Raw genomic sequence first — 25,207 nt, 5'->3', positions numbered from 1 at the left:
ACAAAAAGATGGCATCTGCCCCAAATGTAGAACCATGGGCTCAGATTTCAGAACGGTAAGCACCCAGCTTTGCAGTCAGATTTTCCAAAAAGTTCAGCACGCAACTCGCTGAGCCTGTTTGAAAATCTGCCCTTTGTCTTCCATATGCAAACAAGTAAGCAAATTAAGACCTGAAGTTTTCAAGCTAGAAAACATAGAATCATAGGACTGGATGGAACCTCAAGAGGTCATCTAGTCCAGTCCCCTGCACTCATGGCAGGACTAAATACTACCTAGACCACAACCTCCTGAGGCAATTTATTACAGTGCTTAACCACCCTGACAGTTAGGAAGTTTTTCCTAATGTCCAACCTAAACTGCCCTTGCTGCAATTTAATCCCATTCCTTCCTGTCCTAGCCTCAGAGATTAAGAAGAACAATTTTTCCTCCCTCCTCCTTGTAACAACCCTTTATGTACTTGAAAACTGGTATCATGTCCCCTCTCAGTCTTCTCTTCTCCAGACTAAACAAACCCAAGTTTTTCAATATTCCCTCATAGGTCATGTTTTCTACACCTTTCATCATTTTTGTTGCTCTTCTCTGGACTGTTTCTAATTTGTCCATGTTTCCTGAAATGCAGTGCCCAGAACTGGACACAATACTCCAGTTGAGGCCTCATCAGCGCGGAGTAGAGCAGAAGAATTACTTCTCGTGTCTTGCTTACAACACTCCTGCTAATACATCCCAGAAGGATGTTCACTTTCTTTTACAACAGTTACATTGTTGACTCATATTTAGCTTGTGGTCCACTATGATCCCCAGATCTCTTTCCTCAGGACTCCTTCCTAGGCAGTCATTTCCCATTTTGTGTGTGTGCAACCGATGGTTCCTTCCTAAGTGGAGTACTTTGCATTTGTCCTCAATGAATTTCACCCTATTTACTTCAGACCACTTCTCCAGTTTGTCCAGATAGTTTTGAATTTTAATCCTATCCTCCAAAGCACTTGAAACCCCTCCCAGCTTGGTATTGTCCGCAAACTTTATAAGTGTACTCTCTATGCCATTCTCTAAATCACTGATGAAGATATTGAACAGAACTGGACCCAGTACTGATCCCTGCAGGGCCTCACTCATTATGCGCTTCCAGTTTGACTGTGAACCACTGATAACTACTCTCTGGGAACGGTTGACTAAACAGTTATGCACCCACCTTATAGCAGCTCCATCTAGGTTGTATTTCCCTAGTTTGTTTATGAGAAGATCATGCAAGACAGTATCAAAAGCCTTACTCAAGTCAAGATATACCACATCTACCGCTTCCCCACTATCCACAAGGCTTGTTACCCTGTCAAAGAAAGCTATCAGATTGCTTTGACACAATTTGTTCTTGACAAATCCATGCTGACTGTTATTTATCACCTCATTATCTTCTAGGTGTTTGCAAATTGATTTCTTAATTATTTGCTCCATTATCTTTCCAGGTACAGAAGTTAAGCTGACTGGTCTGTAATTCCCTGGGTTGTCCTTATTTCCCTTTTTATAGATGGGCACTATATTTTCCCTTTTCCAGTCTTCTGGAATGTCTCCCATCTTCCATGACTTTTCAAAGATAATTGCTAATGGCTCAGATATCTCCTCAGTCAGCTCCTTCAGTATTCTAGGATGCATTTCATCAGGCCCTGGTGATTTGAAGACATCTAACTTAAGTAATTTTTGATTTGTTCTTTCCCTATTTTAGACTCTGATCCTACCTCATTTTCACTGGCATTCACTATATTAGATGTCCAATTGCCACCAACCTTCTTGGTGAAAACCGAAACAAAGAAGTCATTAAGCACCTCTGCCATTTCCACATTTTCTGTTATTGTCTTTCCCCCCTCATTGTGTAATGGGCTTACCCTGTCCTTATTCTACAAATACATTAGAAGCAAGAGAAAGAGTGTTTTCTTGTTACCCTTTATGTCCCTAGCTAGTTTGATCTCGTTTTTTGCTTTGGCCTTTCTAATTTTGTCCCTACATACTTGTTAGTTATTTGTTTATATTCTTCCTTTGTAATTTGACAGAGTTTCCACTTTTTGTAGGACTCTTTTTTAAATTTTTTGGTCACTGAAGATCTCCTGGGTAAGCCAGGGTGGTCTCTGGCCAGACTTCCTGTCTTTGCTACGCAGTGGGATAGTTTGCTCGTGCCCTTAATAATGTCTCTTTGAAAAACTGCCAACTGTCTATTGTTTTTCCCCTTAGATTTGGTTCCAATGGGATCGTACCCACCAACTCCCTGAGTTTGCTGAAGTCTGCCTTCTTGAAATCCATTGTCTTTAGTGTGCTGTTCTCCCTCCTACCATTCCTTAGAATCGTGAACACTACCATTTCATGAACACTCTCCCACAAGCTGCCTTCCACTTTCAAATTCTCAACCAGTTCCTCCCTCTTTGTCAAAATCAAATAGAGACCAGCCTCCCCTGTAGTAGCTTTCTCTGCCTTCTGAAATAAAAAAAAGTCTCCAGTACATTTGCAGGGTTATTTCCCCCACAGATGCCTGGGTAGCTGAAGTCCCCCATCATCTCAAGCACAGGGACTTGGTAGGGATTTTGTTAATTGTTTAAAGAAAGCCTCCTCCACCTCCTCTTCCTGGTTTGATGGTCTGTAGTAGACACGCACTGAAGTCTGTCAGCTCATGCGCTTGAAATTCCCCCTTGCAGGAACCTGTATCTTTCCTTCTCCTCACACCGACGTTTATAATTTCCAGAGATCCCTTTCGGATTTCTTCGTCCGCAGTAGCTTGTGCATTTCCTCCCAATTTAATATCTGTGAATTTCATTAGCTTGATCTTTATGAGAATTGCCTGCTCCTTCTAGAACAGTCATGCAGACATTAAATACGAGTGGATCTAATACAATTCTTTGCAGTGCCTTGCTAGCCCCAAAGGGCTGGGACCTTTATTGGCTCACAGCTGGGCACAAATTACAGTATTAGGGCCAGGAAAAACCCAGATTTAGGGGATTTTTTTAATGCAAAGCTATTTATTTGAAAGAATTACAGACAGGCAGCAAAAGGTTATACAATGCTACTTTTTAATAAGCCTTAATTTTTAAAGCAGAATTTCTTAGTAACCATGTTGGCCCTGCAAGTATTTTGACTGGCAAACAAAGCTGGTAGCACTACTGATTTTAGATGAAGGCCTTTGTTTTTTTCATCTTTTTTAAGCACTTGGTTTGTTAAGTATTTCCTGGAGCAGGCTGTTGGCTACCCTGGGTTCTTTGTTTAACAGCATTACGGGCCTTTTTAGGTGTTAATTAGGGTAAGAGTGGAGCCTATGATATTCTTTAATAGTTATACCCCTTTTTCAAGGAGTTACATGTTCTCAAAGTATGCTATGTTGGCATTACATAACTTGTTTTTTAATTAATATTTTTGGAAAGGACTCTATGGACAGACTGAAGGCCGACTGACAGCCGACTGACATTTACTTTTTTATTAATCGTTTGCTTATTAATTACGTTTTGAGGCAACTTTTGTGGCGGTGCGGTTTTACAGGGTTGATTGACCCAGATTAGGTAGTTCTAAATTTACCATTTATACGTTGTTTGGGTAATTAGTTTGATGAACACGACTGACACACAAGTACATAGTTGGGTCAATGTTCAAGTGCAATTGTAACAGCGACAGACCCCGGTCGTCAGCAGCCAGGATTGAACGGGGGACCTCTGGAGCTTAGTGCATGAGCCTCTACAGCATGAGCGAAAAGCCAACTGGCTGTTAGCTAAGTCTGTAGAGAAGACTCATTTAACTCTCACTAAGTGGTCTCGGTGCCACTAGATGGGACAGAACACCACACCCAGAAGGTGTGTGGGTTACACAATGCTAGCTTTTTTACTTTTTATAGGGTCTCTTTGATGCTGAGAGAACCCTGCTTCCAGAATTCTTCAGAAAATTTAAACGTACCACCCTTTACCCCACTCATGCTAACCCCAGGGATTTATAATAGTTGAACACCATCCCAACAGACACCTTCTGGCATCTGAATACATTGTCCTTTATTGCAATCTTTGACCCAGCCAAGGACTTTAAACTTGCCCTTTGTTGGACAGCTTGTTGATGTGTGGGGCTGGCGGGAGGAAGGACTTTCAGGCTTGTCAAAACCCATAAGATACAACAACAACAACTCATGTTTTTGTAGACAATGGTCATTCTTGCCTTGCCTTTGTCATGAAAATGAAATCTGCAGCACAGCCTGTTCTTGGCTACACGTGAGCTACAGAGGCACTGCCCATTTCCAAACGGAACGAATGCCCTAGAAGTCCCAGTTTTACCCCACGGAGAATGGGAGCGGTTTACTCAATTGTCATTGAAAGCGGTTTGCTGCCAGTTAGTTACGGGGGCCCAATTTTTGTGAGACTATAAATCAGGAGTAAACCCACTGGAACCAGCATGCCAAATTCCCCCCTGCACTGGTGTCAGGGCCGGGGGCGGGTTGCAACTCCCCTAATTAATCCCAGGGCAGGCTAAAGCAGCCCTCAGGGTGCTCTAACTTGTTCCCTGGATTCAGCATTGGGCCATTGCGTCATCAGGGCACACGGTTGCTTCAGCCAAACTTCCTCCCATGCCCACTTGCTCAGTACTCCCTCTCCCTGACCTTGGAATACCCGCTGTGCCGGAGGGCTCCTGCAGAGGCAGCGCAGAGCTCGGTCAGAGAGTCAGAGAGTTTAAAGTCAGAAGGGACCACCATATCACCTAGTCTGATCTCCGGTATATCACAGGCCAACACCACCCAGCACCTGCAACTAAACCCAAAACAGCCTAAATGAGATCAAAGTATTATAGCCCACAGGAGACTAAACTAGGATGTGCCACAAGCACGGAATAGGAGGGACCAAGTTGCACCAATGCTCAATGCCTCGCAATGGCAGGGAATTCAATAACTGAGATAATCCCAGCAAGCGACCATCATCCACACGCTGCAGAGGAAGGCAAAAAAATCCCAAATGGTGATGTTGGCCGACCAGCTCATGCCAATGTACCCGTGTCTCAGTTGAATATGGACTCTGGATATGGGGAAAAACTGTGGACGCGATATACCTTGACTTTAGCAAAGCGTTTGATACGGTCTCCCACAGTATTTTGTTAGCAAGTTAAAAAAGTTTGGACTGGATGAATGGACGATAAGGTGGATAGAAAGCTGGCTAGATCATCAGGCTCAATGGGTAAAGATAAATGGCTCTATGTCTAGCTGGCATCAAGCAGCGTGTCCCAGGGGTCGGTTCTGGGGCTGGTTTTGTTCAACATCTTCATTCATGATCTGGAGGATGGGATGGATTGCACCCTCAACAAGTTCATGGATGACACTAAGCTGCAGGGAGAGGTAGATACACTGGAGGGTAGGGATAGGATCCAGAGTGACCTAGACAAATTGGAGGATTGGGCCAAAAGAAATCTGACGAGGTTCAACAAGGACAAGTGCAGAGTCCTGCACTTAGGACAGAAGAATCCCATGAACTGTTATAGGCTGGGGACCGACTGGCTAAGTGGCAGTTCTGCAGAAAAGGACCTGGAGATTGCTGACTCATATCCAGCTTCTCGTCCAGTGTAGGGTACCCTTGTTGCCAAGAGGGCTAACAGCATATTGGGCTGCATTAGTAGGTGCATTGCCAGCAGATTGAGGGAAGTGATTATTCCTCTCTACTCGGCACTGGTGAGGCCACATCTGGAGTATTGTGTCCAGTTTTGTGCTCCCCACTACAGAAGGGATGTGGACAAATTGGAGAGAGTCCAGCAGAGGGTAACAAAAATGATCAGGGGGCTGGGGCATATGACTTACAAGGAGAGGCTGAGGGAACTGGAGTTATTTAGTCTGCAGAAGAGAAGTGAGGGGGGATTTGATTGCAGCCTTCAGCTACCTGAAAGGGGGTTCCAAAGAGGATGGCTCTAGACTGTTCTCAGTGGTAGCAGATGACAGAACAAGGAGGAATGGTCTCAAGTTGCAGTGGGGGAGGTTTAGGTTGGATATTAGGAAACATTATTTCACTAGGAGGGTGGTGAAGCATTGGAATGCGTTACCTAGGGAGGTGGTGGAATCTCCCTCCGTAGAGGTTTTTAAGGCCCGGATTGAGAAAACCCTGGCTGGGATGATTTAGTTGGGGTTGGTCCTGTTTTGAGCAGGGGGTTGGACTAGATGATCTCCTGGGGTCCCTTCCAACTCTGGTCTTCTATGATTCTATGAATACTGACAAATACAGAGCTGCAATTAGTCTGGCTCATCACTGTGGTAGCAGTGTTAAAATAGGTAGTAGGATTATAAAAACATGTTTAGACTTTATTAAAAGCTTGTGAGTTGCTGCCTGCGTTCATCTTACATTAATCCTAGTGTAAAGTGCTGACCTCCCACAAAAGGTGTTACGCCCAGCACCCATCGACACAAGACGGACTATTGTGCGACATTAAAGAGGACAAAAGTCAGGGTTATTCTGCTGTTCCCCCATGAAGAGGAGTCTTGCAAGTGGATTCCTCCCATCAGCTGAGTTTGCAGCTCACAGCACATGGGAGGAAAAACACCCTAAAAAGAAAGAACTGGATCTCTGTGCTGCTTGAATTCTGGTGAGCAAGGTTTTCTAAGCATAAGTAAGAGATCCTCAGTGGCTTGGCCTTAAAGGACTTATGGAGCTATGAGTATAAAAGCTCCTCTTACCTTTCAGAACTTAAGATTGTAACTCATTTGCAAATGGACTTTTCCCTGCTTTAACCTTGTAAATAACTCTCAATTCCTTTTCCTATTTAATAAATCCGTATATAGTTTATTATAGGATTGGCTACATGCATGGTCTCTGATGTGAGATATGAGGTGCAACTGACCTGGGGTAAGTGACTGGCCCTTGGGGACTGGGAATAACCTGAATATCGTGGTGATTCTTGGTGTAAGGGACCATCTATCACAAAGGTAAGCTTACCCATATGGTGAGACGGATTGGAGTACCTAAAGGGACTGTGTGTGACTCCATGTTTAAGCTATTATAGGGCCTAACAGAGGAGCTTACACTTGGTAATTCGTTGGTTCAGTCTAAGTATAGAACTCACAACCAATTTGGGGGTTGTGCCCTGCTTCCTAAAAGTCCGCTCACGCTCGAGTCACAGCAGGACAGCTGAACACCAAAGTGATGGCCCATCTGCCCTGGGCAGGAGATTCCTTCCCAACCCTAAATATGGCAGTTAGACCCTGAGTGCATGAGCAAGAACTAGCTAGCTAAGCGTGCGTGAGAGAGAGAGGGAACACCCGGTGGCACTGCAGAGCCCTGGCCCAACCCATCCAGGTTCATAAATCAACAATAAATTGAGCTCAGTGAAGTCCCGCCAGCATAAACGAGACCAGGGCCAGACTTTGTGGATGCCAAGGCAGCTTTGGTTGCAGTAGAAGAGTACTGTATATTGTTAGCAAGCACGGCCATGCTGCCAGACTCTGCCAGCTAAAAGCTAGGATGGCACCGAGGCCAGAGAGCGGTGGCAGATGGAAAGGCTCCCGCCTGTGGGAGCAACTAGTGGAGTGCCGCAGAGGGGCGACCACAGGATTTACTGGAAGGACAAAACTGGAAGGGTCAAGCAAATACCTGAGCAAACCGAGATCCAAGGGGACGTGGGAGAACGAAGGCCTGGGGCAGAGAAGTGCCTCGTGCATTTCAGTGCAAGGAAGTGTAAGTGGTGAGGAGGGGGCTGAAATATGTCACAAGAGATTAAGCCCAAAATGGTCACAGGGCAACAAGAAGCAGATCAGGGAAAGGAACTGGGGGCGATAGGGACAGAAGGGCAAAGCCATCAGCTCAGCGCCAAGAGCAATCCCAATCCAGAGGCGGGTGGGCACGCACAGCCACAGCTAGCCGAGCAAGACACCCTCTCTCCCCAGGGTCCCAGTCCCCTCCAGCTCAGACTGTTGTCCGAGGTCTTGTCCCTGAGCTTACAGCCATTTTCCTGCAGCTTGATCCCAGGACCGACTGCAACAACTCAAAGGCAGCCTCCCTAGGGCTGTATTTCATGCCTGCTCTGGAACGGTGAGGTCCCTGCAGAGGCAGCCTCTCCCTCACTGTATCCCACTGCAAACACTTACCTGCGTTTTGTCAGTTACTGCGTCTAACCCTCTCCCCGCCTGCCACCACCACCCAGAATTCTCTCTTCCCCCGGGGTACCGGTGTTGTAGATCATTTCCCCCTCCTCCCTCAGATTTACCAGCTATCCTCTTTCTAAGTCGAACGCGATGCTTTTTAGACACAGCCAAATGCAAGGTCATACATCTAGGGACAAAGAATGTAGGTCACACTTCGAGGACAGGGGTCTGTCTCCGGGAAGACAGCGAGACCGAAAAGGACTGAGGGGTGGTAGTAGATAACCAGCTGAACATGAGCTCCCAGTGTGATACTGTGGCTCAGAAGGCAAACACGATCTTTGGACAGATAAGCAAAGGACCATCAGGGAGGTGACGTTACAGCACACTGTACAATATACAGCATGGGTGAGACCATTCCTAGACACTGCGTCCATTAAGTATGTTGACAAACTGGAAAGAGTTCCAAAAAGAGCTAGGAGAATGATCTGAGGTCTGGGAAACACTGCCTCACGGTGAGAAATGACAGAAGCTCCATCTATTTAGTGTATACAAGAAAAGATTCAGAAGTGACTTGATCACGGAATATGGGGGAAAGATTTCTCAAAGCAGGGGCTCTTCCTTCCATCTGCCTGTGATGTTCCCCTCTGGGGTCATCCAGACTGGTGATCTGCTAGGTCACTCCAATCCTTGACTCTGGGAGCCAGCCTTACCCTGCTCTGCTGTGAGAACCCCACTCCTGGGCTGATCACGCACAGTCTCTGGCATGTAAGCTGCTCTTTGGATTGTGCAACCAAATGACACTAGCCAACATCTCCGGTCCCAGACACAACCCTAGGAACCTCCGTCTTGCTGTGTCCAGTTATGCCTGCTGGATGCTGCAGGCTTATAGGAGTTTGTCAATTTAACAAAGAAATTGATATGTACCAGGCTTGTTATCCCAAGGGGAGTCTCTGACACGCTTCATACCAAAAGCACTGCTTCAGGTAGAATAAACAAACAGATTTATTAACTTCAAAGATGTTTTGACTTATAATCACTTAAAATCTAAGTCCGATTTGGTCATATGAAATAAAAGCAAAACGCATTTTAAGCTGATCTTAACAGTTCCAGTGCCCTTAAAAACTTGGATGCTTCTCACCACATGCTGGCTGGCTGCCCTTCAGCCAGGCTCTCCTCTTTGATCAGCACTTCAGTCACTTGGTGTGGTGTCTGTAGATGTAGGTGGAAGAGAGAGAGAGAGAGCATGGCAAACGTCTGTCCCTTTTATCACGGTTCTTTCTTCCCCCTTGGCTTTGCCCCCCCCCCTTCAGAGTCAGGTGAGCATTACCTCAGCGCAGTCCCAGACTGCCCAAAGGAAGGGGGTGACTCACTCAAGAGGCCAACAGATCCTTTTGTTGCTGCCTAGGCCAGCATCCTTTGTTCCTGTGAGGCTGAGTTGGGTTTGTCCCATACATGCCCTGATGAGGTGTGAACTGCCTCTCTGATCTTGGAGAGTTTTTGCCTGGGCTTATTTTAAGCCATGAAGACACATTTTCAGCCTCAACTATATACATGAAATTATAACCTATAGGATTACTATAGCATTACTGTAACAATTACTATAACATCACTATTACAACAATGCCCAGCACATCATGAGCCTTCCGAAAACACCTGACATGACGAACTTTGCACTGGATACTACACAATCGTTTTACAAGTATGAACATGGGGGTGCTGGGTATTCCCCTGAGGTACAGAGCATCATACCGCCAAAGGCAGAATGAGATGCAAGGATCAGAAGCTGAAGCTAGACAAATTCAGGCTAGAAGTAAGGTGCAGATTTTTAGCAAAGATAATTAACCACCGGAACTTTCCAAGAGAGGTGGTGGATTATCTGTTGCTTGGAGTCTCGAGATCAACATTTGGATGTTTTTCTACAAGATCTGCTCTAGCTCAAACAGAACTTATGGGCTTGATGCAGAAATGATTAGGTAAGTTTGTCTGACCTGTGTTCTCCAGGAGGACAAGCTAGATGATCACAAGTGTCCTTTCTATGATGAAAGTCTCCGAATCTCCATTGCCTGTCTCTCTGTGTTAGTTACCTGGCCATGCTGGTGTTTGCAGTTTGGTATGTGGGTGGCATTTCAAAAGGCAGCAAGGATGGTCCAGTAGCTAGAGCATTAGCCTGGGCTATGGAAGATCTGGGTTACTGTCTGGAACCAATCCCTGCAACAAACCCCATTGCCAACTCTGTCCGCATATCTATTCAAGCGACACCATCATAGGACCTAACCACATCAGCCACACCATTAGAGGCTCATTCACCTGCACCTCTACTAATTTGATATATGCCATCATGTGCCAGCAATGCCCCTCTGCCACGTACGTTGGCCAAACCAGACAGTCTCTACGCAAAAGAATAAATGGACACAAATCAGACATCAGGAATTATAACATTCAAAAACCTGTAGGAGAGCACTTCAACCTCTCTGGACACTCAATAACAGACTTAAAAGTGGCCATTCTTCAATAAAAAAACTTCAAAAACAGACTCCAATGAGAAATTGCAGAACTGGAATTAATTTGCAAACTGGACACCATCAAATTAGGCCTAAATAAAGACTGGGAGTGAATGAGTCACTACAAAAACTAATTTCCCTCTGCTGATACTCCCACCTTCTTGTCAACTGTTTGAAATGGGCCACTTTGATTGCATTGGCCTCATTAGCACTACAAAAGTGATTTTTCCTCCCTTGGTATTCACCCCTTCTTGTCAGCTGTTGAGAATAGGCCACTTCCATCTTAATTCAATTGTCTTGTTAGCATTGACCCCCCACTTGGTAAGGCAACTCCCAGCTTTTCATGTACACTATATATATATATATATATATATACACACACACCTGCCTACTGTATTTTCCACTCCATGCATCTGATGAAGTGGGTTTTAGCCCACAAAAGCTTATGCCCAAATCAATTCGTTAGTCAGTCTCTAAGGGGCCACAAGGACTCCTCGTTGTTTTTACTACATACACTGTTACCTACTGTGTAGGATCATGCCCGCAATGTGCTACAAGCTTCCCTGACGTTCAAGGAGGACACCAAGGAGTCTGCTCTACGGACAGAGGCAGGTGGACAGAGGTTTGGGAAAGAAGACCAGCAGGAAGCTGACTTTTTAATACTGGTCAGCTAGCTCCTTTGTAGGCAGCACAGGAGATGCAGCACTTACAGCTGGACAGAGCAGAGGAAAGATGTTCCATATACTTCCCTTTGTCCCTCTCAGCAGCCACTTTGCAACCACATTATACCCGCCCTGCAGTGTCCATACTAAAAGCAATTAAACCCTGTAAGATTTCTTGAGACTTGGCATCAGACACACCCCTAAGGTCTGGCTCTATTACTGCATTCTTTCCATCCACTACATCGGCCTGTTTATCTCCAAAACCATCCAGACTGTCCGGAACGATGTTTGCTTTACAAACCTTATTGCTGTTTATTACGGTTTATTATTTCCCATGGATATTTACAGCTTGTTTATATTAGTGCTATTAGCTTCTATCCTTAATAAAAAGTATTTACTGGACAGTAATTGCTAGGATCATTTTCCTTCTTTCTTCAGAAGACTGCTTCTACACCCCCCTGCATCTTCTGGGACCTTCCCAGATCTTGATGATTGTTTTTTAAAAAAAAATTAAGTGCCAGCGATTAGCTAAGTTCAATAGCTAATTCCCTCAATACCCCAAAGGCCACTTATCCAGATCAGCTAACCATTCAAGAAGTTCCCAATATACCCTCATCCTGGCATTTATCAATAGCTATTTTTGTAAGGTCTTCCTCACTTCTTTAACAGTAATGGTATACACAGATTTAAAGAGGAGATGAGTATCTCAGCCATTTTGGGACTCACATTGATTTCTTCTCCTATACTTAACGGGTCTGCTTTCTCATTGGTATTTCTTTCCCTCCTGCCAGATTTGAGAAAACCCTTCTTTGTTCCCCACAGCCTGTCTGGTTAGTGGCAACTCACTCCATTCAGACTGAATCTGCACAAGCGCGACTGAACCACAGCTGCAGCTACGCCACCAGACGCCTCCTACATCATCGGAAGGGGTTTCCCCGCCAATGTCACTAAGCCACCTTGCCAAGTCACGGTCAAGGGAAGAATTTCTCCCTCAGCCTAGCTCTGTCTACACTGGGGGTTAGGTTGACTTAACTACAGCTGTCAGAATGCAACATTTTTCACAGCCCTCAGCAACACAGCTAGGTCGATCTAATTTTTAAGCGTAGACCAGGCCTTAGGTTGCTCTTCTCTTTCCCTTTCAAGCCATAACACATCCTCAGTATTCTCCTTGCCCCAAAGCAACAGCAGCGGGGTCTTCGGCCGTATGTTCTTCCTCAGCAGAAAAATGTTAGTTTGTTCCAACTGGCATTGTCTTCTTGGGGTCACCCACCTTTTAGCAGATTGAGCACTTTCAAGGGCGGAAGGAAGTGTTTACAATCCTGCTTCTTCCATGGTCATAGCTTTTAAACACTTCCTCCTGCCACACCTCGTTCTCTGGATTTCTTTATTCCCCTCTGTGTGCTTTGGTGCAGTTAAGTACATTGGCACTGTTGCTTCCCCTTAACGGATTTCTTATCTCACAGTCACTAGTAACTTATGATCATGGCTACGCACAGAGAGGTTGGATAAAAACATACATCCTCTTGCTGGAAGGCTGTAACGTGACTTTAATTTCTTAAAATCCAGAACCCTAGCACACAAGGATCCCAAAACAGAGAGAGACAAAGCAGGCTGCTCCCTAAAAACAGAGGCACAGCTCACCCACCTTACTCTCTAGACTGCCTGTCTGCTTACAGCACAGATTGCATGCTTCCCTACAGAGTCCCCTAGCCTGCAAGCAGGGCCAGGAAAAAACCCTTAAATTTAAAGCGACAGCTTACAGTTTTAACACAGTTTTCAATGCACCACAGTGACACAGCTCTCCTACTATCCTCAAGTCTGTGTCCCTTTTCAGTTCCTCCTGCTCAGTAAATAGTCGAGCCAGGTTGGATTTTCTGGGACATAAGCTTGTCCACTACATAGAAGAGAAGCCTTCCCAGGATGCATTTCTCACCAGACAGGTGTCTGGATCAAGTCCCCTATTCGTTGAGTAACCTGCAGGGGAGGCGATTTGAATGCTCTTGGCCTGGAGGTGCCCCCTGCAGTTTTCCCTTTGTTTCATTGCGTCTGGTTCTCCACCACACTCCTCACTGTCAAATTTCATCTGAGTGGCCCTGAAAATAAACCACTTTTGACACAGGCTGCCACCTCTGCTTCCCTCTCTGTCACTCCTTTATAGATTGCCTCCATCTGTATTGACATTCCAGTTAGGAGACTCATCCCAACAGCATCCACTTACGTCCTCAGTTATAATCTCAATAGCAACCTCTGGTCTTTCCTGCTCTCTCCCCACCCCTCCCGGCACTCCGATAGCACTCCTCAGCACTGAAGCTCTGCCGAGACCCCTGCAAGAAATCAGCCGGCCAAGGACTGCCAGGTCAGGGGCAAACCCCTTCCCCAAAAGAAGGCTTGTAAGTAACTCAGGGCAATCCAGCTAGGTACAGAGCTGGCCAAGGTAGCCACATGTTACTGCCATTTCTCTCAGCGTCTCTCCATGTCCCCTCCTACTTTCTGCAGCATCCTTTCTTATGCCGGGCAGGAGTCGGGTCTTCCTCTGTGTTCGCCGAGCCCAACGGGGTGCCCATCCTGATTGAGCCCTCTGGGACGCTACCAGAACACGAACAGTCGCAGCAAAAGGACCCCGGTTTCTGCCTAGCTGTGGCAAGCAGCCTCCATGCTTGCCGTGTTGGCTACACAGTAGCCAGCCGCTCCTATTCCCACTCCTGTTATCCACGGTCAGCATCACAATGGCACTGCACGGTGTCAGTGGAGACCAGCACCCCGTGAGTGCACACAGCGGGTACGTCTATACAGCAGACGAAGGGCAGACTGGGGCGCGGGCCAGCATACCCATAGTCTAGCTAGCGTGGGTAGCAACAGCAGTGAAGACATGGAAGCATAGGCTTCGGCACAGGCTAACTGTCCCAGTCAGGGACCTGCTGGGTATGGACTCAGGGTGCCCAGCTATGCCTGTATTTCTAGTGTTATCAATGCTAGCTAGATCGATCCTCGTGGGGGTATGTGTCCCCAGGCTAAAATCACACCTTCATGTGCGGGGTAGACTCCCCCAGAGAGAGAATGCCCCTGCTCTAGGGAGCTCACAATCTGAATAGACAAAGGGTGGGAGGGGAAACTGAGGCACAGAGCGGGGCAGTCACACAGCATGCCAGGGGAAAAGCTGGGGATAGAACCCAGGTCTGCGGGCCCGCAGCCAGGTGCTCTCTCCACTGGGCCGTGCTGCCCCAGATGACACCGCAGCTCATCTTAATGGCCGAGAATGCAACAGCGCAGGATTGGCGGCTGCAGGGTGTTGGTGGTTGGGACCCCGCGTTACAAAGAGCGGAAGGCACAGCTATGCAGCAGCAGCATCCGCTCGCTTCAGTACTCGGGAGGGGGCTGGGGGGCACTGGCAGAGAAGCGGCTGTTTGGATTTCACATGATCTCTACCTGTCCTTCACCCTCAACAGCGCTTCCTCCCCGCACTCAGAAATAACAAGCAGGGAAAATCAAAGGAAAATATTATTTTCCAGAGCACTTCTGATCCGTATTATACACGCTCATCACCAGCAAAGGATCTTGCGCTGGTATCTCTCTCCCAGCGCCAGCCAAACAAGGGAAAATGCATTATGTGTATGTGTGTGGGCGGGGAGCTAGACAGAACAATAATACTGACCAAATTAGGTGACTTAATAGGTCTTTGATGTCTGACTTTTCTGTGATTCTATGAGGGAACACGGCTTACTGGTTAGAGCAGGGGATGCTAGACATCAGAACTCCTGGGTCCTATGTCCACCTCTCATAGGCAGTGTGGTCTAATGGTTAGGGAAGATTTTAGCAGCCAGTATTTTAGCAGACAAGTTACTTAAAAAAAAAAAAAAAAAAAAAATCCACAAACCCCACACAGCACCAATAATGAAATAAACTCATGCTGCCTCCTGGTTGTTTTTTTTAAAAAACCTCCTTTCATTTGGATTTCTTTCCCTCCATCTCCTGATGTACCTTCGCTCCTGTATCTATGGTCTCCCCCACCCCCCAAGTTCATCTCACACCAGGTTAACACTACTTTACATTTTCCAGTTCTCCTGGCTCCTTGACCTTCCCCTGCTTTCTCTCCTAAGACACCCCTTTCCAGTCACTCTCTCGCTCTCTCTCTTCCATTTCAACTTGCTAGTTATTTTTATTCCCTTGTCCGTTGCACATCTAGCTACTCTCTACAGCTGCCCCCCACAGCCCCCTTTCTTGATACTTTCACCCTCTCCCTTCCAGATGTGCCCCCCTTAGCCAGCTATTGATATTTCAGGCATCAGACCATAGCCCCTTGCGCCCCACATGCCATCCCAAAAGGCCCCCCACCACTGAAGAGCTATACTCCTGAGATCTCTGGGCTGCAGGGAGGTGGGCCGGAGTAGGGGGCGGGTCTAAATAGAAGCAGCAGGAAGAAGCAGCTGATTATTCGTATTGCAGGAGCACCTCGGGGTTCCCCAGTCAGAGACCAGGCCCTGGCGCGCTAGGCGCTGTATGAACACATACACGACAAAGACAGTTCCCGCCCTGAACAGCTGACAACTGCAGTACAAGACAGGACAGAGACTGGGGAAGTGGGAGGAAACCATGAGGCAATCCTGGGGAGCGTGAGCTCTCTGCAGGCCTGCTGGGAGAGGCAAGCCCTCCATGGCGAGATGTCCTGGGCTGCAGAGCAGTCCGGGCAGGGAAGGGATGGGAGATCAGTCGCATGGGGCAGGTGGCCATGAGCAAGCGAGGAGGAGTCAGCTGCTTTGCTGGGGAGATTACATCACCTGCTGCTCAGCATTTGCTACGCATTCCCCTTTGCGGCTGATCCACAGGGGATGGGCACCAATGACAGCCCTGGATCCAGAACGGGTCTCCTTCTCCAGTCCTGACTCATGCTTTCAACACTGGACATGCCCAGTTCAATGCCTGGTCTTGGCCAAGATGGACTCCAGAGCCCAGAACATGCTGCTTTTCCTAATATGCAGCCTCAATCGCTCAATTTCACCCCAATTCCCCTTTGCTAGACCAGCTTTTATTACTGCAAAAGAGCCTCCTCTCTCCCTGCAGCCTGCTCTCCCTCCCGCCTCCCCCCTTCACCAGCACTTGTCCAAACCGTACATCATTAGTGCTCTTACTCTGCCCTCGTAAATCAATCCCCTGGTTAGAGAAGAGGAACAGAAAACAAATTCCCTCCTGTTTCTCAGTGGTGTGGTGGCTAGAACTGCAAGCCGTATTGCAGCTGTGATGGACCAGCATCAGACACAAAGAGGGAGGCAACTGCCTCCCTGCTCCATGACACCTTGAAATTGCTTGGTTAACCTAGGACTCTCCCGGAATTCCCCCTCCTACTGAGGAGTCACGTTTTGGAGTAGACTTGGCCATTTATCACCCAGATTTCTAACCTCTTTGCCCCTTCTCATTAGTCCTCTCTCCCCACTCGTGTCTGGAGCATCTTCAGATTCAGCCTTATCTGCCAATGTAACTAACAGGTCATTTACCTGGCTGCGGGAAATCCTGGAGGATGTACAGGAAAGGAGAGAGAGAGAGAGAGAGAGAATCCAGATATGACCTAACAGGGTTTCTGTTTTGTTTTTTTTTCTTGCCCTGCTGCTTATTTCTAAGTGCTGGGATTTATTTATTTATATTGTATCCATCTCTGCAAGATCCAGGTCCATTATGGAAATTAAAAGGAACTATTGTCAGCAGTAGGCATAGAACAAACCGGTGTCTCAAACACCCACCGAACAGGTATATACCTTCTTGCTATTGGCCCAACTCCAAAGAGAGCTGGAGCCTATAAAGCAGGTCCCACGCTAGTGTCCTAACAGTTAGGCGGTGGGCTCCCATGGCCAAAGGGAAGGCTGCCAGCTAAGAATCTGCTGTTCTCCCCCTGGTATTCAACACTAGTGGGCACAAAAGCCATTATGCAGAATAGAAGGAGAGGTAGCCATGGAGGTAAGCAGGTCCTGGGCCATTCAGAGCTTTGCAGCTCCTAACCAGCCCCCAGAATTGGGCTTGAAATTGGTTTCCAGGAACAGCTGTGGGCAAATCACTGGTGTTTTAGAAGGTTGGGAGGAACCCTTGCATATTGACTGGCAGGACTATAACGTTAGAGATAGAACTGGTCCAAACGTTTTTTGGGGTTTTTTGGACAGAAAATGCAGTTTCTGGAAAAATCAAAATTTTTGTGCAGGAAAGTTTAGATTGTTGCCAAAAATCTTTCAAGTTTCCCATCAGGAAAATCAAAACAAAATTTTGCATCAGACCAAATGATGAAGGGACTGTTTCAAATGTTTTCCTTTTGTGAAAGCATTACTGAAATGGTTATTGAAATGAAATTTCTGTATCCATTTTGATTTAAAAAAAAAAAAAGCCATGAAAAATGTCAAAAGTTGACAGATTTTTGCAAAAAACTTTTTAAATAAAAAAGGCCATTTTTCAACAAAAGCACTTATAAGTAGAGGAAGAGGGAAATGGGCTTATTTAGTCTGAAGAAGAGAAGAATGAGGGGGGATTTGATAGCAGCCTTCAACTACCTGAAAGGGGGTTCCAAAGAGGATGGATCTAGACTGTTCTCAGGGGTGGCAGATGGCAGAATGAAGAGCAGTGGCCTTCAGCTGCAGTGCGGGAGGTTTAGGTTGGATTTTAGGAAAAACTTTTTCACTAGGAGGGTGGTGAAACACTGGAATGCGTTACCTAGGGAGGTGGTGGAATCTTCCTTTGAGGTTTTTAAGGTTAGGCTTGACAAAGCCCTGGCTGGGATGATTTAGTTGCAGCTGGTCCTGCTCTGAGCAGGGGGTTGGACTAGATGACCTCCTGAGGTCCCTTCCAACCCTGATATTCTATGATTCAAGCGGTATGGTGCAGGATTGGAGTCGCACGGCTGCAGGTGCATCATGGGAGATGTAGTCCGTCCAAGGATCTCAGTCCATGGAGGAGAACGGGGTAACAGACCTGAACAACAACAACTCCCATGTGGCCACAGAGGACAATGCAATTTGCTATTGAATGGACTAAACATTTCACGTTAATTCAACGAACGAAACAAAATATTTTACCATTTCTGAGATTTTTCTAAACATTTCATTCTACAAAACTTTTTGGATTTTCAACTTTTTGTCCCAATTTGGGCCCAAACCAACTGTTGAAATATCAGAATTTCCCACAAGTTGGAATTCTGATTTTTGCTCAACCCTCGTCTGGGCTCTAGATGAAGATAGAGCAGGGTGTTATCAGCTAGAGGAAGGAGAAGGCAGAAGCTACCCTGGATTTGAGACAGTCAGGGGTGTTCAGCCTCAGGAGACTCTGCAAGTCCCTTCCTCTTGCCCAGGCACTGAAGATGCTGGTACCTGATTGTTTGTGGGACCATGGAGACTGAGTGAGGAAAGTCCTGCCTGCTGTAGTGAGCGTGGCTGGAGTTTTCCTGCTGCTGCTGTCATTGTGGTGTTATTTGAAACACCGCCAAATACCACCTGGAGAATCAGACAGGTGCCTTTTTAAATACACACTATGAATTTAGATAAATGAGCAGCAGAGGCAGTCCCGCTGTGTATACAAAGGAGCCCCTGAAGAATAGCTTGAGTACATGAGTAGGCCTAGAACCAGCTCCCTTGTCTGGGTGAAGCAGAACCCACTGGAGGAGTAAGCAAGCCCAGAGGAGCACCATTGAATTTCTGGGCAGAGGGAGGGCAGAACAAGCCATAAACCAATGACCCACCGTTGCTGCCGCTTGAACTGGAGGGATGACCCCCAACGCCAGCCCTGTTTGCAAGCCCTGGTACGTCCCTGGGTACGTCCCTCTCTCTCAACCCAACCCACTTGCCCCTTCTGACCTTCCACCCACTCAACTATTATTCCTGTATTTACAGGTGGACGCAGCACCTTTCGCAAGCCTCGAGAATCACACCTACAGGGATCGCAGCCATCTCTGGGCTGCCATTCTGGGAACCAGCAGAACCACCCTGCGGTGTAGAGCAGGATGTGAAGACGACCCTATCTACCCAAAAGCCACTGGCAATGCAGAGGCAGCAGAAAATTCCCAGAGATAGAACATGGCCAGGGGACAGAGGCTCATGCCTCTCCCATAAGAAGTGCCAAGAGCTCTCTAGTGGTGAAAGGACTTTAAGGTTTTCTGTCATATATGAAAAAGGTCACAGCACCCCCTAGATCTCCGGGGATAGCTCCGACTCAGATGGGAGAGCGACACCTACTGAGGGCTTGTCTACATATGAAAGACAATCTGGAATGAGGTTGCAACAATCGGGGTCCAGATGATGGGTGTGAACACCAAAATGGAGAATAGGGGTCTGAAACCCAAAAAATAAGCAATTGAAACAACTAGTTGTATATAATGTTATTGTGTATAAATATATGTCAAGTAAGGTCTTTAAAGAAAGCTTGTGATGGTCTGAACTGGATGGTCACTAGGAGATAGGTACACAGGTTGTGTGTGTGTGTGTGTGTGTGTGTAAAAAAGACGGTAGTTTAATAAATTTAATAAATGTGTTAGTCTCTAAGGTGCCACAAGTATTCCTGTTCTTTGTTGTGGATACAGACTGCTACTCTGAAACCTGTAGTTTAAACCAACTCCAAAATACTTCTACCCCAAGCAGGTGTCTGGTGTGCAAACTGTGGGGAGTGTGTGCACCAAAGTGAAGTGATAACTGGGTCAGATAAATTCTACCAATTGCTCTTTCGGGGGTGACTAACCACAGGGGAAAGTCAGAGTGCCTGACAGTTAGGAACTTGGGGAGATGGATTTGTGGGGGCTCAGGACCAGAAGGGCTGGTGGATCACCCTGCAGGGAGTAACTAGGTGAGCGGAAGCCAGCGTTGAGACCCCTAATGCGTATAAGGTTGGCAAATGCTGTCAGAGCTCGGAGTCACAGTAGTACAGCATTAAGGCACGCAAAGTTACAGGGCAGGTGGTGACAACCCCTTACTGGTCTGGGTGATCCCCAAAATGTCGCAAAAGTAGGGTGTGAACTGAAACCAGATTAACTCTCCCTGGTTAATTCCATGTATGGGTGCTCTTATTCCAGAATAAAGACCACCATATTCCAAATGAGCTTAATCCTCTGGAATAATGACAGGTTTCAGAGTAGCAGCCGTGTTAGTCTGTATCCGCAAAAAGAAAAGGAGGACTTGTGGCACCTTAGAGACTAACCAATTTATTTGAGCATAAGCTTTCGTGAGCTACAGCTCACTTCATCGGATGCATCTGATGAAGTGAGCTGTAGCTCACGAAAGCTCATGCTCAAATAAATTGGTTAGTCTCTAAGGTGCCACAAGTCCTCCTTTTCTTATTCCAGACTAAGAACATCCATACGTGGAGTGAATCAGGAATAGCTATTCCAGAACAACTGGTCTTGTAGACAAGCCCTGAGTCACCAGCACCCACTTCTTTTAGTGGAAGTCTCCAAATATTAACCTGGCCAGACTTTTCTCAGCTAATGAGATGTTATGCTGAAAGGTCCTGCCAAATAAAATCTAGGGTAGGGTTTCTCAGTCTGTGGGTCACATGGGCCATGACCAGACTGCTAAATGCAAAGAGAGGGCCCAGCATGGGAATAGTTCAAAACCACTGATCTAGGGTCTGCTCCTGCTCCCACTGAAGTCACTGGAAAAGCACCCAGGACTTGACCAGGGGCAGGAGCAGGTGCTGAACCAGGTATCTGGAAATCGGTTTCTGCTGCAATGTCCTCCCTAAATGCCATCCCTTCTATGGCAGCTGCCACCCAGGGCACTGTCCCTCCACAGCTCTCATCCATTTGTCCCTGTCCCCAGCTCCGTCCAACAAACAACCTGTAAAGAAAGCCCATTCTGCCATCTAAGCAGGTGCTCACTGCAGCCTGCTGGGAGCCCCGGGCCATTGCATGCGCTGGGGGAATCCAGCTGAATGATCTCGCTGCATCAACAAAGCCCATCAGGATGCAGCGGAGATCAGTGGACCAGCTGGGTCCTTCTGGCCCATCCTTCTTTGGGGGAAGAGATTTTACTGCGGAAAGCGGTCAGGTAAATTCTACCAATCTTATTGCTGGGAGGTGGGAAGAGCTTGATTAGCACTGTGTTATCTATAAGGTTGTTCCCTCTCCTGACCTTCCCTCCCGCCCTTTAGTGCTTAATGCGCCGAAATAACCCAGTGCGCACTGACAGAACTTCATGCTGCCGCAGGGCACAGAATCTTAGGGTTGGAAGGGACCTCAGGAGGTCATCTATTCCCACCCCGTGTTCAAAGCAGGACCAACCCCAACTCAATCATCCCAGCCAGGGCTTTGTCAAGCCTGATCTTAAAAACTTCAAAGGAAGGAGATTCCATCACCTCCCTAGGGAACCCATTCCAGTGCTTCACCACCCTCCTTGTGAAAAGTTTTTCCTAATATCCAACCTAGACCTCCCCCACTGCAACTTGAGACCATTACTCCTTGTCCTGTCATCTGCTACCACTGAGAACAGCCTAGATCAGAGGTGGGCAAACTATGGCCCATGGGCCTTATCCAGCCTGTAGGACTGTCCTGTCCAACCCCTGAGCTCCCGGCCTGGGAGGCTCACCCCCGGCCCTTCCCCCACTGTTCCCCCTCCCATACAGGCCTGCGAGCTCCAGCTGCTCTGAGCAGCATGGTAAGGGGGTAGCGGCGTGCACACGGCAGTGGGGTGGTTGGGTAGGGAGTCCCAGGGGGCGAACAGGGAGCAGGGGGCGGTTGGATGGGGTGGAGGTTCTGGGGAGGTCAGGGAACGGGGGGATTGGATGGGGGTGGGGGCAGTCAGGGGACAAGGAGATGGGGGGTTTGGATGGGTCAGAGGTTCTGAGGGGGACAAATCGGGGGATGGGAAGTGGGAGGGGGCGAATAGGGAGTGGGGACCAGGCTGTTTGGGGAGGCACAGCCTTCCCTATCCGGCCCTCCATACAGTTTTGCATCCTGATGTGGCCCTCAGGCCAAAAGGCCCTCAGGCCTTTGCCCTCCCCTGATCTAGATCCATCCTCTCTGGAACCCCCTTTCAGGTAGTTGAAAGCAGCTATCAAATCCCCCCTCATTCTTCTCTTCTGCAGGCTAAACAATCCCAGTTCCCTCAGCCTCTCCTCATAAGTCATGTGCTCCAGTCCCCTAATCATTTTTGTTGCCCTCCACTGGACTCTTTCCAACTATTCCACATCCTTCTTGCAGTGTGGGGCCCAAAACTGGACACAGTACTCCAGATGAGGCCTCACCAATGCTGAATAGAGGGGAATGATCACGTCCCTCGATCTGCTGGCAATGCCCCTACTTATACATCCCAAAATGCCATTGGCCTTCTTGGCAACAAGGGCACACTGCTGACTCATATCCAGCTTCTCGTCCACTGTCACCCCTAGGTCCTTTTCCGCAGAACTGCTGCCGAGCCGCTCGGTCCCTAGTCTGTAGCAGACTGTAGCATGGCCCTTTGGAACATCACAGGGACAGACTGGCGATTAGAACTCAGACCCTCCAGCTCTAAGAGCACAGCCCCCTGCCCTGCACTTGAGCTACGGGAGAATCACTATCAGCCATTAGCAGTATAGGGTCCTATGACACACTTTTGAGCCATTCTGATTCCATCCAGAAAAGGGCAGCTGTGTTCACACACACATTAGCCACTTCATTGGCATTGGAGCCAGGTGCGCCTTTACATAGCTAAGCAATGACACACGGGCAGCATGGCCCAACGCCAACTGTATTGTACAAGTGACCTCAACAGGCAAAGAACGGGCTATCAGGTTAGTACAGTAATAGAGGGGTAGAGTCTATACCAGAGGAATGGGGTCAGGTATTCTACATGTAGCAACGTGCTGCTCTATAACCAACAGCCTCCAAGCTGGGCCCGACGTATTCCTTACGAAGAAATAATGAAGCGAGCATAGCACTGGTGAGAAATGGCAGCCCCACAGCCCTGGAGATGGAAATCCTCCAGTCGCCATTATTTATAAGAGCGGCTCCAAATTTTTGGAGCAGAAAGTTCTTATGTTGAAAAATGGCCTTTTTTATTTAAAAACAAAAAAGTGTTTGCAAAAGTCTGTCAACTTGTGACATTTTTCATGGCTTTTTTAAAATGAAAATAGATACAGAAATTTCGTTTCAATAACCATTTCAGTGATGCTTTCACAAAAGATTTGTTATTTTTAAAATGATGAAGGGTCTGTTTCAAATGCTGAGAAAGGAAAACAGTTTCAAGCATTTCCCATTTTGCCATGAAATTGTTCTGCCAGATTTTGACCTGCTCTGCCATTTGTCAGAGTCGATATGGGTGCTCAGGACTTCTGAAAATCAAGCCAGCTAGGGAGGTGCCTAGGAGAGACAGTGTAGCCTCGTGAATAGAGCGCCGGACAGACTCAGGAGACCTAGGTTTGATTCCCAGCTCTGCTGCTAGCTTGCTGGGTGACCTTGGACAAGTCACAGCCCCGCTCTGTGCCTCAGTTTCCCCAACTGTAAACTGGGGATAATGAGACTGGCCTCCTTGGTGAAGCACTTCAAGATGTAGTGATGAAGAGTGCCTGGCAAGAGCTGGGTAATATTATTAAATAGATTTAGGAGCCTAACTTTAGGTGTCCAAAATTTCAACGTTCTGACCCAGATGAGCCACCAAATTGCAGCCAGTGCCTGGATCAGAATATAAGAGGACAGAACCGTGCAGACACTGCTGCCTCTAAACGGGCCCTCTCTGGACGAGGGTAACTGGGGCCCGGCTAACCGGGACTGGATTTAAATTGGTGATCCAGGTGGAAGGTTCATTTCCAACCCCCCGAGCCAGCCAGCCTCCTCCCCTCACCTCCACCCACCAGAGACGTTCTGCTCTCCCATTGCGCCTCACTCCAGTACCGTCTCCCATGCCTGCCACAACTCCAGCTCTGTAATGCATGGCTCAAATACGTACTGGAAGGAGAAAATGACAGCGAAGCCAGTCGGCTCCTTTGTCCTATGTTCCGTATTCTTACCATCTCTCTGTATTTCCTGTCTTCTGCGAGGGGTCCTCTGGATGTCACTGGCTTGGGCAGGTGGATCTGAAGTGGCCCCAGCTGAATTTAGCCGGGCATTTCCCCAGGGATTCAGAGAGCTCTGGACAAACCAGGTCGCTTTGCATTTGAAAGCCTCATGGAGGGAGGGGGGCCCAAGACACCCTTTGGCAGGCCCCAAGCCTAAGGGAAGAATGCCTGGGCCAGCAGATTCTGGGAGGCAGGGCACAGCAGAGCTGTCCATCCGCCACTGCCTGGCCTCTGCACTTCATCCCTTCCCCTGACAGCTTCCACCAGTGGGAACGCCCAGGGAGCCAGCTCTGGGTATTCTGGGCTGTCATTTGACTGACAGCTCACTCTCTCTCTCTCCAGCCCTATCACAGAAGCTGCCTCCGGACTATGGGCTTCTTAAACTGATCAAAGCTATTTGGGGGGAGGAGGGATCCTCTTTCTTCTGCCTGTTAATCTGCGTGGGCAGTGTCCAAATCTCCCTCTAGTATACACATGCTCGGCCGTTTGCAGGGCTGCACGTCACATGTGCTGATTAGAAATTACAGCCCTCTATAAAGCAATTTGACCACCCACAGCCCAGAAGTTGGCGGGGGGGGGGGTGTGTAACATACTGTAATGACAAGTAATGGAGAAAGCAAACCTCTCCGACCGGCTAGTAATAGCAGCCCATAGCACTTAATGGAATGCAGGACATAAAGTTTAAAGGCCAGATGGCCGCTAGTTAGGTCTCAGATCCCATCCTGGCAGCACAGGGACTGTTCAGAGCTAACAGGGACATCAGCACTAGTTTCTCCAGCAGGGCAGGGCTAGGCAGAGCCATGACCACATGCCTTCCAAAGGGAGTAGCGTATGGTTGCCAGGCTCCCCCAGAGGTGGTATTATCATCATCATCATCATCATCATGTGTCTGAGAGCCACAATACCGTACATAGCCACCCTACCGGAAAACAGCCAACTCCTGGAACCATGGAATCTTTAATAGCCGCATATGGGACATCCAGCAGAGTGCC

At 47.7% G+C, this 25,207-nt stretch overlaps 1 protein-coding gene across 1 annotated transcript in view; it reads right to left on the bottom strand.

Annotated features, from left to right (window-relative positions):
• The window catches only part of CNTFR (ciliary neurotrophic factor receptor), a 427,487-nt gene extending 403,174 nt beyond the window's left edge, over positions 1 to 24,313 (bottom strand). The window contains 1 exon segment of the mRNA XM_077818087.1: positions 24,168 to 24,313. Coding sequence (XP_077674213.1) covers positions 24,168 to 24,313 — 146 coding nt within the window.
• Positions 24,314 to 25,207: the final 894 nt, after the last annotated feature.

This window comes from Eretmochelys imbricata, chromosome 5, assembly GCF_965152235.1.
Source record: "Eretmochelys imbricata isolate rEreImb1 chromosome 5, rEreImb1.hap1, whole genome shotgun sequence".
NCBI classification, from domain to species: Eukaryota; Metazoa; Chordata; order Testudines; family Cheloniidae; genus Eretmochelys; species Eretmochelys imbricata.
The sequence above is the reverse complement of the archived record's forward strand: the minus strand, read 5'-3'. Positions and strand labels throughout refer to the sequence as shown.